This window comes from Amyelois transitella, chromosome 11 (genome assembly GCF_032362555.1).
Source record: "Amyelois transitella isolate CPQ chromosome 11, ilAmyTran1.1, whole genome shotgun sequence".
In the NCBI taxonomy this organism is placed as follows: Eukaryota; Metazoa; Arthropoda; class Insecta; order Lepidoptera; family Pyralidae; genus Amyelois; species Amyelois transitella.
This window is the reverse complement of record NC_083514.1, coordinates 1,018,772-1,037,265: the sequence shown is the minus strand read 5'-3', so window position 1 is coordinate 1,037,265 and position 18,494 is coordinate 1,018,772. Positions and strand designations below refer to the sequence as shown.

General features: G+C 35.8%; 1 protein-coding gene across 1 annotated transcript in view; it reads left to right on the top strand.

Moving 5' to 3' along the window:
- Positions 1-8,254: 8,254 nt before the first annotated feature.
- LOC106133431 (zinc finger protein 629) overlaps positions 8,255-18,494 on the top strand; it is a 51,526-nt gene continuing 41,286 nt past the window's right edge. The window contains exon 1 of the mRNA XM_060946442.1: positions 8,255-8,339. Within this exon, the coding sequence (XP_060802425.1) occupies positions 8,255-8,339 (85 nt within the window). The remainder of the gene's footprint in view (positions 8,340-18,494) is intronic.

Sequence of the window (18,494 nt, the reverse complement as noted above, 5' to 3'; positions counted from 1 at the left end):
ACAAATCGCTCCGCTTATAATTTTGGACCGCGTCCGGTCCGAAGGCGAGGAAGCTTCTAGGTAGGACCGGGCGTCCTTGCGTCGTCCACTTTCAATTTCCACGACCGTGGCCTATCGATGATGCACTATGTCGTCTAGGAATAGCTTTGTCTTGCTCTTTATGGAACAGGTATACATATGTTCACGTCTATATCCCTTGCGGGGTAGACAGAGCCAACAGTCTTGAAAGGACTGAATGGCCACGTTCAGCTATTTGGCTTAATGATAGAATTGAGATTCAAATAGTGACAGGTTGCTAGCCCATCGCCTAAAAAAGAATCCCAAGTTTGTAAACCTATCCCTTAGTCGCCTTTTACGACGTCCATGGGAAAGAGATGGAGTGATCCTATTCTTTTTTGTATTGGTGCCGGGAACCACACGGAACAGGTATACTTACGTCTTTATCTTTTCAAGGGGTACACAGAGTCACGAATCTCAATTATCGATTAATTGGAAGCAGTAAGTTCAGTGAACCAACTGCTCTATATGGTGATTTTTAACACAAAATTAATATGGGAAACGTTGGATGCTGTGCTTTATGCCGTGTGGTTCTCGGCACTAATAGAAAAAGAATAGGATCTCTCCATCTCTTTCCCGTGGATGTCGTAAAAGGCGACTAAGGGATAGGCTTGTGATTCTTCTTATAGACGACCTGTCACTATTTGAATCTCAATTCTATCTTAAAGCCAAATAGCTGAAAGTGGCCTATCAGTCTTTTCAAGACCGTCAGCTCTGTCTACCCCGCAAGGGATATAGACGTGATTATATGTATGTGTGTATGAAACATTGGATGCAGGTCGCCTCCAGCAGAGCGAGGTGAAGTCATTGTTTAACAGTGGACGTCCCACGGATGATGAAATGATGAAAATGATGTGATGATTTTTTTAAGCTCTAGTTTGAGTCCCGGTTGCATCTTCACCTCTCTGGAGAGGTGTCGGGATGCAGCACCTTTGACCATGATCCCGGATCGGGCGAGCCAGGTTTTTACACGAAGCCACTCCCATCTGTAATCCGTTTTTACTCATATCAAGATCAAGCGGCTGACAGAATGGAATCAGGGAAGAAGTAACAGCTTAATCTATAATGTGTGTCAGCTTAATCAACGCTCAAGTGCCGTGTGGTTCCCGGCACCAATACAAAAAAGAATAGGACCGCTCCCTCTCTTTCCCATGGATGTCGTAAAAGGAATTGGCTTACAAACTTGGGATTCTTCTTTTAGGCGATGGGCTAGCAACCTGTCACTATTTGAATCTCAATTCTATCATTAAGCCAAATAGCTGAACGTGGCCATTCAGTCTTGAAAAGACTATTGGTTCTGTCTACCCCGCAAGGGATGAGGACGTGACCATATGTATGTATGTGTCAGCTCAATTCGGTCTGAGCTATAGACTAAGTGAGCTGCAATAATTACGCTTTTCGAAGCAATTGTGACGGTATAATTAACTGTCGTCGAAATGAAAAAGATTTGGATGGATATGACAATTTGTTTTGTTTTGTTTTAATGTAAACTTATTTCCAAATTTTAATTGTATTTTTGTTTTACTTATTTCGTAATTAACATAGAAAATTGTATGTCCTTTATTTTTTTGAAAAATTTTATACCGTCGAGAAACAAAATTTTTTTTTGCCGTTTATGAAACATTATAATAAATATTTCCTTTGAAAGTTGGCGGCTATTTAAATTAAGAAAACAATATTATCTCTCTCATTTTTGCGCAAACCCAGTTGCACCTATCTCCCAAAAAAAAACTTATTATTTCTTTTCATACTTTTTTTTATTTTTCTTATAACAAGATTTATTATTATTTTATGATTTATTAATTTTTCACACACAACCTTTACATATTTTTTAAGTTTTTTTTACACATAAAATAGCAACCACTAAGGTATGTCCACACTATGCTTTCACAACTTATTGTCCGCGTCTCGATCTTGTAATGTTTACATACAGCGAGTACAGCCACTATATGTACACCGGCTAGCGATACTTGCTACCATTGATCTTTATTTAATTAATATTTTTCTCACCTAACATCTGTATACTAATATTATAAAGCTGAAGATTTTGTTTGTTCGTTTGATCGCGCTATTCTCAGGAAGTACTGGTTCGAATTGAAAAATTATTTTTGTGTTGAATAGACCATTTATCGATAGCTTTAGGCTATATTAAATTACGCTGCAACTTTTAAGAGCGAAGAAATAATGGAAAATGTGATAAACACGGAGAACATTATTCACTCTTGAGGAATTATGCCCAAAATAACTATTACTCGCTGGATGGAGGCGCGGGCACAGCTAGTACATTAATAAAATCACGCCTTTTACTCGCAGAGGTAGGCAGAGACTAAATCTTTCTTCTCGCCACGATATCTGCATTATTCTGCATACTTCCTTCGCTTCATCCACATTCAAATTCAAAATCTTTATTGCATAACTCTCGTCATGCAAGCTCGGCGGTTTCGGGTACTCTACCTACTCGTACTACCTTAATCGACTTAAAATCGTCCGAAACTGGACATAAACAAAATGGTCAAAATAGAAAGTTGTGTGTGTTATACGTAAATAGGTACTTACATATAATTACATATAATCGCGGATTTTACCCTTGCGGGGCAGACAGAGCCAACATACTCCAAAAGACTGAAATGCCTCGTTCAGCTTTATGTGCTTAATAATGGAATTGAGATTCAAATAGTAATAGATAGAAGCATCCTAAGTTAAGCGTTTTCCTTGAATGAGTTTTATAAAAAAAATTTAATTATTTTACACACATTGATATAAAATCACGTCTTTATCCCTTGCGGGGTAAACAGAGCCAACAGTCCCGAAAAGACCGATAGGCCACGTTCAGCTATTTGGCTTAGTGAAATAATTGAGATTCAAATAGTGACAGCCCATCGCCTGAAACAAGAATCCCAAGTTTATAAGTCTACCCCTGAATTGCCTTTTACGACATCCATGCGAACGAGATGGAGTAGTCCTATTATTTTTTCTGTTTCTGCCGGAAACCACACGGCACTAATTCTTTTACAAATTATTTATTAAACTATTGAAAAGACAAAAAAAAAAGTGTTACATCAAAATTACCCTGCGGGTGTACACACGTAGTACTCTGCAACCAATTACTGACCTCTTTTTTGTCCTCTCACTCGTAATAACGTAGTATTTGTGAGATTAATACTTATTCTAATGCATATCATTACGTTGAGTGGTTATTCTTAAAAGTACTCATATATATGTTGAGCGTTGAGACTTAAATTATATACAAGGAGGCTGTGCCGTGTGGTTCCCGGGACTGATATAAAAAATTATAGGACCACTCCATCTCTTTCCCATGAATGTCGTATAAGGCGGCTAAGGGATAGGCTTATAAACTTGGGATTCTTCTTTTAGGCGATGGGCTAGCAACTAACAGCTGAACGTAGCCTGTCAGTCTTTCAAGACTACCGGCTCTGTCTACCCCGCAATGGATATAGACGTGATTATATTTATGTAAGTTTTTCCGATATCGTGGAAATGGCAAATCTTTTCTTAACGCACTCTATTTTCGAATATCTACATATATTAACAATTATATAAAGATGTATTCTCTGCCTACCCCTCCGGGAAATAGGCGTGATTTTATGTGTGGATGTATGTATTTAAAAAAAATTCAGATCAGATCAGTTCTCATTATTCATCCGAATGATTATTGTATTGTAACTAAGAAGTGAGGGAAAACATCGTGAGGAAACCTGCACATTCAGGCAACTGGACGTGTGACCACGATCGATCCAATACGTGCAAAGGTTGCAGAGGTCAGATCGGAGTTGCTACGTGTAAAAACCAGATTCACCCAATCCAGAATCGTGATCAAAAGCGCATCCTCTCTGGAGAGATGAAGAATTAGGTAAGCCCAGTCATTTAAGGGGTTTCACCTCGGAATGAAAGTTAATAAGCTGTAAATTGGTATAAACCTTTGTTTTGTCGTTCTAAATGTTGTCTCAAAAGTCACAAATGATATACTTAGGTGAAAATATCATTTAAGCAATAGAAAGCGAGATATTCGCGAAAAACCAATTTTTATGACCTTTGTCCTTCAATATCTTAAGACGCAGACACGATATCATTTGTGCCTTTTGAGACAACATTTAGAACGACAAAACAATGGTTTATACCAATTTACAGCTTATTATCTCTCATTCCGAGGTTGATACCTTTTTTTACCTAATATGACTGGGCTAATTTATCGGGACTAATTCCAGGAGAAAAGAGATTTAATACCGAACCTGAGACATTGTTTATGAAAGGCAAGACTAATAACCACTGCGCCGGAGCGTCCAGCTAATGTGACTAATTTGAACACACGTCTCCTAACGTTATGCAAAACTCGTTACAGTTTGGGAACCACAAAGAAATGAACTCATGAGTTCAGATCGTGTCCGTATTTACATTTCACTTTGAGAGCCATTGTACTTACTTACCTACTGGTTTCACGTTTAGGAGAAATTACAAAGATACAAACAAATATATAGGGATATCCTAATAAACTCGGGATTCTTATTTTAGGCTACCTTTCATTATTTGAATCTTAATTTTATCATTGAATAATGACCTTTCAGCCTTTACAAGACCGTTGGCTCTATCTTCCCCGTAAGGGATAAAGGCGTGCTTAATAAAGGACTAGAGGCCGCCCGCGACTTCGTCCGCATGGAAACCCTATCAATCCCGCGGGAACTCTGGGATAAAAATTACTGCATAACTCTCTTCATGCAAGCTCGGCGGTTTCGGGTACTCTACCTTAATCGACTTAAAATCGGCCGAAACTGGCCATAAACGAAATGGTCAAAATAGAAAGATGTGTGTGTGTGTTATACGTAAATAGGTACTTACATATAATTACATATAATCGCGGATTTTACCCTTGCGGGGCAGGCAGAGCCAACATACTCCAAAAGACTATATAGGGATATAGGGAAAAATATATAGGGATATCCTAATAAACTCGGGATTCTTATTTTAGGCTACCTGTCATTATTTGAATCTTAATTTTATCATTGAATAATGACCTTTCAGCCTTTACAAGACCGTTGGCTCTATCTTCCCCGTAAGGGATAAAGGCGTGCTTAATAAAGGACTAGAGGCCGCCCGCGACTTCGTCCGCATGGAAACCCTATCAATCCCGCGGGAACTCTGGGATAAAAAGTAGCCTATGTGTTATTCTGGGTCTTCAGCTACCTACATACCAAATTTCATGGTAATCGGTTCAGAAGTTTTTGCGTGAAAGAGTAACAAACATCCATACATCCATACAAACTTTCGCCTTTATAATAGTAGTAGGATGTAGCAAACAAATATCACGACTAAATTAATTACGGGTAAACAGTGCTAAAAATTAGAAGTCTCGGAGGTCACTTTCAGCTGGATGGTTTGATGATGGAATTATGGGAGACTAGTTGTTGCGCGGAGTTTCGCTCCAGTGGGAATTTCTGAAAAGAGGAGTCTATGTAAAGCCCAAAGGATTTTTCTGTCACTTTCCCAAATATTATCTTAATCGGTCAATTTTTTTTTAATAACCAACAAAAATACAAATATACCTACTATTATTTAATACACAATTTTTATAATAATACTTTTTATAATAAAAATTATTTTATTTACACACACATACACGCATTCAACTGTATAAGTTTTAAGGATTTGTTATTGTAATTTTTTTTTTGTGTCTGTAGTACTTTCGTATAAATATTTTATCTATCTATCTATGTGTTTTTGTTATTATGATGGTATAGATGAAAAGTGAAAGATCTTAAAACTTATCTCAAAGCTTAACTTGAAAGTAATTTTTTCATCGATCAATATTGATTCCTTTTTTACAGAAAAGACATCAACGCGCTTTGTCTACAATTATACCTTATAATAAGTAATTTATATCAATACTTATATATTTTTTTCTCACAACTGTCCAAAAGTAAATTAAGTAAGTGCTACGATATCGAGCTCAGTACATACATTTATATGTTTGTTCCTTTATATTCATTTGTAAAGTAATACATAAGAAACTATATGTTCAATATTTCAGATTCGTCCCAATTACATAAAATTCTCCTCATTAAACTCCCAACATGCTTTTTCACAGAAAAGCAAAATGGGTTTGGGAAAACGAAAGAAAAAAAATTCGCAGCCCGCATAGGATTTTACGTCGTGCAATATGTAGATTCTCCTATCTATCATTCATTAGTACAGCTAGAATCCAATACGACATTTTTTACAATCCCCAGGCAGAGAGCGGGCCGCCACCCCCACACCCGCACAGCCCCATACAAACATAACTCTCGCTTGTGCGAGTGATAAAAACTTGAAAAAAATCACACTGACCCGCGCACACATATAAACGTCGCTGGAAAAAATTACCGACACAAAGAAAGTCTACCGAAAACTTCTATAACAACTTTTGTACACACTCACGGGTGTGACGCACACTAGCGCAACGAATACAAGGAAGTTTTCTATGTGTGCGTGAGTGCAACGCGTACGCACGCGGGCTAAACTTAGCGCGGCTGTGTGTGAGCCCCACAGTTGCAAGAGTCCAAACTTCTGAAACAAAACACCCGACTTATAAAGTAATGTTCCAAAATTAAATTGTACTGTTAATATGAAGAATTAAAATCGAATTTGGAATGGTTCGAGTTCGACTTACGACTTTTCAAGCCGGCAGAGGCGATGCGCAGAGCGGGTAGTTTTCGTATGAAACTTGGTGACGCGAGATGCAGCGACAAGGGCGGCAACACGCGAGTCTCTCGCCGTCTCTGTCGCACACCACCCGCCGCCCGGGGCGCAGGGGACGGGGCGGGGGCGCGGGGGGAGCGTGTCGCGTTGATGAACATTTTTCTCATTTTTTCTTTATTTTACGCGAATCGTTTTTAAAAGGGTTTCGTCATAATTGCGTCGGCGATGCTGATTACGTGAACAACGATAAGCTGACACTCACGGCGCTTCCGATTCATATTAATTAGCCTCTGCAATCGAGAATGTCACGAAACTGTCGAAAAAAATGATTAAGTTATCTTTGGAAGCGTCGAAAATTACAAAGAGATAAGATTTGATTAAGACGTTTCACGCGTAAAAAGAGAAACGAATGTGCGACAATTTATTTAAGTGGTACAGTCACGCACAAAGAGGGATTCCCAAAAAAGCGAGTTAAAAAAATAAAGGCTATAAAATTGTGTAAGATAAAAAGATGAGAAAATAAAGGAGACGAGGCAAGAAGCGGACGTAAACAAACGCGCGCCGCACGCGTGTCTGCGGACGGCGCCCGGCGCGGGAAAACTTATTTTCCCGCCTTTTCGCGGCCGACGTCTTTGTTTTGATTTCGCCAATTTGAATCTAATTAGAATCGCAATTTTTGTAACCAGTTTTGCATTCGTCCATTAATTGAATAATAAATTATTCATGTAATTTGCTTTAGTTTCTTTTTTTTTTCTTTGCATTGTAATTTATGCGATTTGCTAAGTTATTGTTTTAAAAAAAAATGGCATTATTTTTTTCAATAATGAATGTTTCCTCAAATTATGTCTGTCATGTGAATTGTATGATAGAGTTTTCAAAATAATGCGTAAAGTTTAAATAAAAAATAAATAAAGTATGTTTTACAAAAAAAAAAAAAAATTAACAAGATCATACGAAGTCGTTCCAATCTTTTGCCAGAAACACAAAGGGCAACCCGAAAAGAGTGGCCAAGTGAACTTTTTCAATAACACTAAGCACAGAACAGCATCAAAAATGGGATAATCCGTACTTATTTCGGCCGCATCCCACTAGAAGGGGAACAAAAAAAGCGTGGCGCGGCGGCAGTGTAGCAAGGTCCGCGGCGCGCGCCGCTCGCATCCAAACTTATATTATTTTATTACGAGTTTCATTTCGCGTAGTCTTTTGACGGCGGTGGTTAGGCGAGATGTGCACAAAATTGTGACTTTGGACTATAAAAAAAACAAAAAAAAACAATGAAACGTGAAAGGTTTTCGTCGTACAAAAAATATTTTCACCGGCAAAATTTTTTGGAACACCGCAACAGTTCAAACTAGATTTATTTTTTTTCTTATTGGATTTTTTTTTATGCAGCCAGTTCAGTTGAATTACGTTTTGTTTTTGTTTTAATGAAACTAACAAACCGGGGATTATCATACTGACAGACGGACGGACTGAGTTTCAAGAGGAGAACAGAAGATAATAGAAGATGGCGCTCGCTTCTTCTGTCAGCCTGTACTACTCCATTGTGCAGCGGGCCGCGAGACATTATTTAGAAGATTATTGTCACACAGGTAAGATTTAAGTTATTTTTTTTCATATTTTAATTCTGTTTTCAAATTTCATGAAAAAATTTAACCATTTGACAAATTTAAATTATAACTATAAAACTTTGAACCTGATTTGTTGAGTTCATATTAATAGTAAAGAAATAAAAAAAAACCTGCCACAGAATTTAAGCCAATAATAAAATTTTGCGGATGTTTCCTGGAAATTGTTTCTTTTTTTTAAGTTTTCACGTAATTAAAACTTAAATATTTCTTTATAGCAAGCTTTTAATGATCTTTAAATATACATTTTTCTTATTTGCATCTTGTTAGAAAATACTTTTTTTATATATTTGATTGATATACATTTCAAATATAATCGATTAAATATAAAATGAGAATTAAAAAAATAATATTCTTGTGTAATTATTTTATAAACATAATTTAAACTAATAAAATAATTCCTTTATCAAAAGCGCAAATATAAATACTTTTCCAAAGATTACATAAATGAGTCTGCTGTTTTTTTTTAATATGATATATTATTATTAGTATTCAATATTATTACCAAGTTTATTTTTTTAATCCTATCCCACTATACTTATAAACAAAATCTCCAAGAAATATATTTTTTTTCACAGCGAAAAACAAAGATTCATGAAGTTTTCTTAAAAAGTAGAATATTAAGGACCCTTTAACAATAATCTATAATAATCAACATATAAAGGGCTCTATAACAATTATGATTAAACTTCTTCGTAAGTAATAAAAATTAACAATTTAATAACTAATATAATATTAAGGAGTGTTAAACATACACAATACAATAAAATTATTGTATTACATTTAAATAATAAAGTGTAATAAGAATAAAATGTTATATATTTAAAATTATTTTATTAATATAATTGTAATTAAAAACATTAACGTATCTAATATTTAAAAATCGCGAATGCTGACCCCGAGCCCCGAAAAATAACGTTGGAGTAGAACTGAGACCACGCAAAGATTAACATACACACATACATAAAGTCACGCCTTTTTCCCGGAGGGGTAGGTAGAGACTACATCTTTTCACTTGCCACAATCTCTGCATACTTCCTTCGCTTCTTCAAAGATGAAAGCATCGCAAATCACACGGGAACTATATTTCTTTCCGGTATAAAAGTAACGCTATGATTAAAATTTCTAGATATTATAATTACGAGTATCTACTCGTACTACGCTTTAGTTCCCGGCATCAGTAGAAAAAAGAATAAGACTATTGTCTTTTTCCATGGATGTCGTAACAGGCGACAAAGGGTAAGCTTTTAAACTTAGGATTCTTCTTTTATGGGCTAGCAACCTGTCACTATTCGACTCTCAATTCTATCATTATGCAAAACAATGAAACTGAACGTGATCTATTGGTCTTTTTGAACCTGTTGGCTCTATCTACCCTGCAAGGAATATAAACGTGATTATATGTATGTGTATACATATATACATACATACATATGGTCACATCTATATCTTTTGCGGGGTAGACTAGTCGTTCAGCTATTTGACTTAATGATAGAATTGAGATTCAAATAGTGACAGGTTGCTAGCCCATAGCCCAAGAGTAGAATCCAAGTTTAAAAGCCTATCCCTTAGTCGCCTATATATGTATGTGTATATGTATCAATATATACTGTAATACACTTGAATAAATCAGAACAGAATCTCGTTATATTTTAATTTTCCTCGACGCGAACAATTAGCGTTTTTCAATAAAAGTTAAGAGATTGGTTGAATTTCTTTTACAATTGTTTGAACAGTTTCGATTACTTCTTATAGGTACTTTAATGAGTTAATGGATTACATTGATAATCGTCAATTTAAAAAATTTATTAATATTTTAATAGTGCTTTTGTATGTGTGTGTGTGTGTATGTATCTGTGCCTTCGTTTGAAATTTATACATAGTTTTATAACCACTTATAAAGTATATAAAAAAGACGACTGTGAAAAGACACGTAGGCGGCTTACGTTATATAAATTCGCCTGAGGAATGTGAATCGTCGATGCGAATTAAAAACTTTTCTTTATTTTCATAACATAACATATGTATAATCACGTCTATATTCCTTGCGGGGCAGACAGAGCCGGCAGTCATCAAAAAAATGAAAGGCCACGTTCAGCGGCTTGGCTGAATAATAGAATTGGGATTCTAATAGTGACAGGTTGCTAGCCCATCGCCTTAAAGAGGTATTCCAAGTATATAAGCCTATCCCTTTGTCGCCTTTTACGACAACCACGGGAAAGAGATGGAGTGGTCCTATTCTTTTTTTCTATTGGTGCCGGGAACCACACGGCACACGGGAATTTTCAAAATGTATATATGTTTAATCGCTCAGATAACTTACATTCGAAGCTAGAAATAAACACTATATTTAATTTACAAATATTTATATGGTGTTTATTTCTATATTTACGAGTAGTTACATATTACACTATATTTAGTTTACAAAAACCCATACTTTCTTTTGTAGTCGGGTAAAAACACCTACAATAAAGGGGCATGTACGGCCCAACAAACAGCAATACATCGCGTCGATATACGATCGTTAAGATTCTTGTTCTCAGTAACCGCCCTTGCAGACGTACAACCGTGTACACAAATCCTTTACATATAATATATTATTTATATTCTTAAAATAAATATAAATGTATACAGGACAAATTACGCATATTGAGTTAGCCTCGAAGTAAGTTCGAGACTTGTTACGATACTATATTTTATATCTAATAAACACTTATATAGATAAAAACATTTGCCTCGTATTTATTAATGCGAAAGTGAGTTTGTTTGTTTGTTTGTTACCTCTTCAAGGGTTGTCTTTTTGAAATATCACTTGTCTATTATTTATTATTTTTTGTTTGTTTGTAAACTCTTTATTGCACATAAAAATAAATGTAACAAAAATAGAGAACATTAATTGAATATAGAAGAATATGTACAATGGCGGACTTATCCCAATCGGGATTTCTTCCAGTCAACCAAAATAAAAAGGAAAATTCATAATCATAGAGGCAGCGCACATTAAAAACATTGAGAATGCGTTACAACAATCAATTTTTTATTATTTATATATTTATGTAAATCAAGGAAAATAAGAATAAAACTTAAAATAAAGAGAAATTACTGAATTTTCCTTATACTGACAAGGGCACTACTTAGGCCCACGATAGGAGAGTGTAAAGAAAGGAATTGGCTTGTGTATTATGAGTCTGGAGAATTATAAAACAAAAGTACATTTCATCCCGGTAGAAACTATGGTTCCCGTTGGAATTAAGGAAAAAAAACTGTACTGTTTTGTAGGTGGCGGTAAAATCATTGCTTTTTGAACGTGGCGTTTCATTCGTTACTTTTTGTAGGTTGCTTGATAAATTAAAAAAAATATATAGGACAGATTACACAGATTGAGTTAGCTTCGAAGTTAGTACGAAACTTGTGTTACGAGATATTAACTCAACAGTACCATATTTTATATAAAATACTTAAATAAATAAACATCTAAGACCAGGCCAATCGAAAAACGTTCGTTTCCCATCATGTCCTGGATGGGATTCGAACCCGGGATCTCCGGTGTCACAGACAAGCGTACTACCGCTGTGCCACAGAGGCCTTCAAATAGAATGTATGTAAATCAAAGTCGCATGGATACTATTTGTTTTAAGACTCTTATGAGCGTTATTTGAAACCCTTTTAATCTCTCGGGAAAGCTATGAGCAGAAGTAGAGCTAACAGAGAGATAAAAAGTATAAAATTAAAAATTTACACACAAATATAACAATCAACACATACCTACAATAAAACAGTAAAAAACTTTTTGACTGTACATAGAGTATATGTTAAAAAAAATATAACGATGAATTAAAAGTAACTGTGCATGAATTTGAAACAAAATGTTCTGTCTGTTTGTATGTTTGTTTGTATTGAATGATCATGTGTATGAACGCAACAAATTGAAGCTATGAATGTGAATGTATAAATTTAATTGTCATCCGTATAACGAATTTCGCTGCGATTTTCATAAATACTAGGAATTTTTTTCATCTAAAATTTTAACCTAAATTTTTTTTTTACTTTAGAAAAAAGATCCAAGATCGAGTCACTTTTCTACACAAATGTACAGAAACCAGTCGAGTCCGTCGCGGCGAAGTCTAAAACCAGTTTACGATAATCGCACCATCGTCGCGAGTGCGTTTATATGCAAATATGGTGCATCGCGCAAATGTCAAGGTCGTGTCGCTGCGACATGTCGTGCGACCGGTCGCAGCGTGTCGCTGATCTCTGTGCGCGACTGTACTTACAGTAATTGGCTGCATTGTTAAGTCAATGTCTTTGAACTCGGTCGATTGTTTTGTGGGTTTTACATGTTGCATGTTTATTGTATTATTTGTTTATTTAGATGATATTTATATGATACCATCAAATAAATTATACGTGCTAATGTAGCCATTATACCTACATATAAAATATAAATTATACTCTAATCATAATTTTATGATGAAGCCATACAGCTGAACGTGGCATTTTGGGCATTTCATTTTGGCCTTGTCTACCCCGCAAAGGATATAGACGTGACCGATATGTATGTACTGAAAAGTTGAAAGGTCGTTCAATTGAAGAAAATGCTGCTATGTAGTTTGTTACCGCTTCTTCTGCTGTGACGCTTTGGAAGCGGCAGTAAACCTAGTTTTAAGTAATTTATTTTACGCCTACCATAAATAATTGTAAAACCAAAAAATATGACAATTATAATTGCAATATCTTTTGGTTTCGCGATAATAAAGTGATGTTTAAATGTCCCATACCATAATCCTACTAATATTATAAATGCGAAAGTTTGAGATTATGTCAGGATGTCAGTATGGATATTTGTTACTCTTTCACGCAAAAACTACTAAACCGATTACGATGAAATTTGGTATGTAGGTAGTTAAAGACCCAGAATAACATATAGGCTACTTTTTATCCCGGAATTCCCACGGGGTTGATTTCACGCGGACGAAGCCGCGGGCGGGCTCTAGTAATAAATAAAAAATTCGAATTTAAAAATTATAATTTTACTTTCGAAAAAAGAAATAGAAAATTCGTAAGTGGACCTAAAAACTTTACTGAGCCAATTTTTTAAACATAATGAAGGTATTGAATTGATGATATCGTCTTGAAGATCAGATCACCCCAAGCAGGTGAGAACCGGTCCGGTGACTTCGGTGATTCACTGCAAGTGATTCCAGTGATGCTGTGCTGTGGAATTTCATCTGAGTGACTGACAGATTTTTTGACGAAAAAATTTTTTATAGATAGTTTTTTTTTTTTTTTCAGGACAAATTACACATATTGAGTTAGTTAATTAAATGTGCCGTGTGATTCTCGACACCAATAGAATAGAACTACTCCAACTTGTTAACCATGGATGTAGTAAATGGAGACTAAGGGATGGGCTTTTAAACTTTGAATTCTTCTTTTAGGCGATGGCCTAGCAACCTGTCACTATTTGAAACTCAATTCTATCATTAAGCTATTATGTGGCCTATCAGTCTTTTCAAGACTGTGGACTCTGTCTACCTCAGAAGGGATATAGACGTGATTATATGTATGTATGTACAAATATATGACTGTTCGAAAAATATATATAGATACTTAATAAAAATAAATATGCAAGAAAAACACATCAATAAAAAAGTGAATTTACATGCGCTTAGCGTCATAAACACTTTGGCATTTACCAACAAATCCGGTATAGTTGCATTTGCATTATATTGTTGCTTAAAAAAAATATATCAGGTAAATTAAGTCCAAATATTGTAATGTTTCTTGTGCAACTAAGTTTTGACTGCGATCATTTCCCTGTAGCGTAGCAAGGCACGCGCGACGCCGTTTTTATCGCGCGTAAACTATTGCTGTCCCGTTTCGCGGCATAATAAAAAGCGAAACGGCGATAAAAAAGCGTCACGCGAACCATAACACGAGGGCTGGGTTGGATAAGTCAGGTTTTCACGAACGGACTCATATTTGACGGCAGCAACCGTTTATGACCGTAAAAAAAATATATAAATTAAATTTATAAACACTAGTCTTTTGCCAGGAACATAGAACTCGCGTACATTCTCTACATATTTTTCCAAACTTTATCAAACGCGCGTTTCCAAAGTACCTACCTAATTGGATAGTTTTAATTTTGAAAAAATTTTAATTGTATCGTGACAGGTGGGAAGAAATGGTCTCTGCCTACCCCTCTGGGAAAAAGGCGTGATTTAAGTATGTATGTATTTATGAAAATATTGAATTAAATTTGCCCCAGGAATGAAAGATATCAATTCAAAATAGAATTATCAATCAAACAGTTTCATAGTAACTAACATTTATACTTACAAAAAATCTTATTTAGCCCATAATTTTAATTAAAAGAGAAAATTTATGAGCGGGATGAGAAATCACTAACCGGTATTTTTTCCTTCTAAAGCACCCTAAAACATAACGATTGTCAGAACGCGTGAAATCCTCACAATTGTCGCATTTTCACACTTCGCGACATCTGCAACATTAATTTCTATGAAACGTTACCTGCCCTGGCCATTGTCGAGTTAGATTTTATCGAAATCTCGAAACGACGTCAAATCGCTTTTAAATTAGCGCAAAAAACGGCCAATTAGGTGTCAGCGGTACAGTTAGAGACTTCATGGTTGGTCGCCGATGTTTAGCAGTCTACTTCTTTTGCGAAATTGTCATTTTTGCAAAGTATAAATAAATCCGATAAATGTTTGATCTTGAATTGATTTGATCTTGTACATAATTTCGGATATATATGTACATGCATACATAAAATTACGCCTCTCTCCCGGAGGTGTGGGCAGAGACTACATCTTTCCACTTGCCACGATCACTGCATACTTCCTTCGCTTCATCCACTATATTATCTTTTCCGATAATGTCACACATTAGATATTATAAAATATATAACGAATGTGTGACGTTTTATTCTCAAAAAAACAGCTTATGTATTAAATTTGTATTTTCGATGGAATACAACCCCAGCATCATAACTAGCCAACTTTTCTTCCTGCCTTGTTAATTGCTCAGTCTACCCCGTAAAAAATAAAGACGTGACGTGTGTTTAGAAACATACAACAAGACGCCAGCTTTACTCGTGCGCACGTGTTAGTCACGGCGGTAATGTTTAGTGGTGCATTTACTTCGTTCACAAGTTTATAAATATGGAACATTATAGGCACAGAGTTTCTTGAATGAATGCTTTGAGATATATGATGAACTAGCTGTGCCCGCGACTTCGTCCACGTGGAATTGTTATTTTGGGCATCATTGAAGCCCTCAAGGATGAATAATTTGCCCCGTTTTCATCACATTTTCCATTATTTCTTCGCTCCTAAAAGTTGCAGCGTGATGTTTCATAGCCTAAAATCTGCTTCTAAAACTACCCGCTTATAATTATCTTTTTGAGAATGATGGCATTATGAGAGTCAACCGTTAGTTCGCCGTGTGGTTCCCGGCACCAATAGAAAAAAGAATAGGACCACTGCATCTCTCCCCCATGGATGTCGTTAAAGGCTACTAAGGGGTAGCCTACCCCTTAGTCGCCTTTTACGAACTTGGAATTCTTCTTTTAGGCGATGGGCTAGCAACCTGTCACTATTTGAATCTGAATTCTATCTTAAAGCCAAACAGCTGAACGTGGCCTATCAGTCTTTACAAGACTGTTGGCTCTGTCTACCCCGCAAGGGATATAGACGTGATTATATGTATGTATGTATGTATGTAAATGTCAGTAAGAAACCAACCTTAATTCACATGCCAATTCACATTACATTAATTTACAAACATCACTAATCAATACGATAAAATCCGCTAACCGCCGATACTAAGGCCTCAGCCTACCATATCACAAGCGTTACTAACACGATAACTTATAAGTTTGAAGAGTACTTCACTAACAAAGTTATTAGTTATTACCAAACAAACGTAGTTCCGCTTTGATTTCCAAATGATGCGTTGGATTTTGATATTTTTTTCCATTGAACATACATACATATAATCACGTCTATATCACTTGCGGGGTAGACAGAGCCAACAAAAAATTCTTTGAAAATACCGATTGGCCACGTTCAGCTGTTTGGCTTACTGATAGAATTGAGATTCGATATATTATAGTGACAGGTTGCTAGCCTGTCGCCTCAAAGAAGAATCCTAAATTTATAAGCCTATCCCTTAGTCGCCTTTTACGACATCCATGGGAAAGAGATGGGGTAATACTATGCTTTTTTCTATTGTAGTCTTAGTAGTAGTAGTAGTATTGTAGTCTTTTATGTAGAATTTCATTGGAGTTCCGTGTGGGAACCACACAATTTAAGCTTATATTAGTCTTATAATAGTTTCCGACGGCAAAATAAATAAATATAAACAGGACAAATTACACAGATTGAATTAGCTTCGAAATAAGTTTTATGTTACGAGATACTAACTTAACGATACTATATTTTATGATAAATACTAACAGCGATAAACATCCAAGACCCAGGACAATCAGAGAAAGTTCGTCTCTCATCATGTCCTCGCCGGGATTCGTACCCGGGACCTCAGGTGTCACATACAAGCGCTGACCACTGCGCCACAGAGGCCGACACAAAAAAAAACTATACCAGGGTATTGATAAAAGGAGTAGAACTTATTACTTATTTCGTAATACTTTGGGTCAGTATTGAGAAGGTGTAAGAAACATTATAATTTCAAGACTCTGCCATTTATGTATGTAATATACTAGAATGTGAACGAAGTAGCCGAAATTCGTTAAAACTGCACACAGTTTTCAACTATTTTTACAACTTGTCTTTTGTCCGAGCCGAGTAGACTTGTAGATGAAAGGAAATTGTAATGTATGTAGCTTGATTGATTTGCACACAAACTTTCCCTTATGTTTTAGGGGTTAATTTTTGAAAATAAATTGTCCTGAAATTTTAATCTTTTAGTTTCACAACATTGGTTGACGTCAAATAAACTAACTTAAAACTGAATTTACTGCCGCTCCCAAAGCGTCAGTGCAGAAGAAGCGGTAACAAACTGCACTGCAGCATTTTCTTCGACAACGTCAGCTTCACAATTATCCAAACTTAGAATATAAATATAGACTACAGAATACATTGTTAAGAGATTAAGTTCGCAATATTTTTTAGAATTCGCAGACTGCTCTTAACCCGCCGTAACAAAGGCCCCAGCCTTACGCATCACGTGCGAGTTCACGCTATACGAGTTTACAAACACACAAACGTCCGGCCACGCGATATCTTGATAACGTTTAGGCCTTAGAGCCCTTATCGTCATGTTTGGGTGTAACAATGCAGTTTTTATGATTCCTTCCACAATACATAATCTCACTTAAACGCGTGATTAGTTCTGATTTTAAGCCCTAATTAACTAAGTTTTGGGATTTTTTCAAGAAATAAGAAGCTATGTGTTTACTCGAATATTAATTTGGTTTTGTAAAGTACCTACAATAGGTGGACTTTATCAGGTTTACTTTATCAAAATTTAGTTTATCAAAAACTGTAACCGAATATCATAACTATAGAAATATGATTACCTAATGTGTTAAGTGCGCCGTGTGGTTCCCGGCACTAATAGAAAAAAGAATAGGACCACTCCATCTGTTTCCCATGGATGTCGTAGTAGGCGACTAAGGGATAGACTTTTAAACTTGAGATTCTTATTTATAGGCGATGGGCTAGCAAACTACTATTGGAATCTCAATTCTATCATCAAGGCCAAATGTTGAACGTGGCCTATCAGTATTTTCAAGTCTATCTACACCGCAATTCTGTTGGCTCTGTCTACACCGCAACGGATATAGACGTGATAATACGTAAGTATGTAGGTATGTGATTCTATAAACATAACACACTCATTTTTGTACAATTGCCGTCAATTTTATTAAAAATAAAAAAAAAACAACAAATAAAAAAGATATAACATAAAAAAACTAGATACCTGACTAAGTTATCTCTCGAACCCAAAAAAAAAAAATCTTATTACCTAACTAAGGGTGATCCGAATAACTTGGGGCGTGTTGACCCCGACCCCAAGGTCACAGCAAGTTCAAGGTTAGGGGTAGTTACCCTCACGCACGTTCTTTCTGTGATC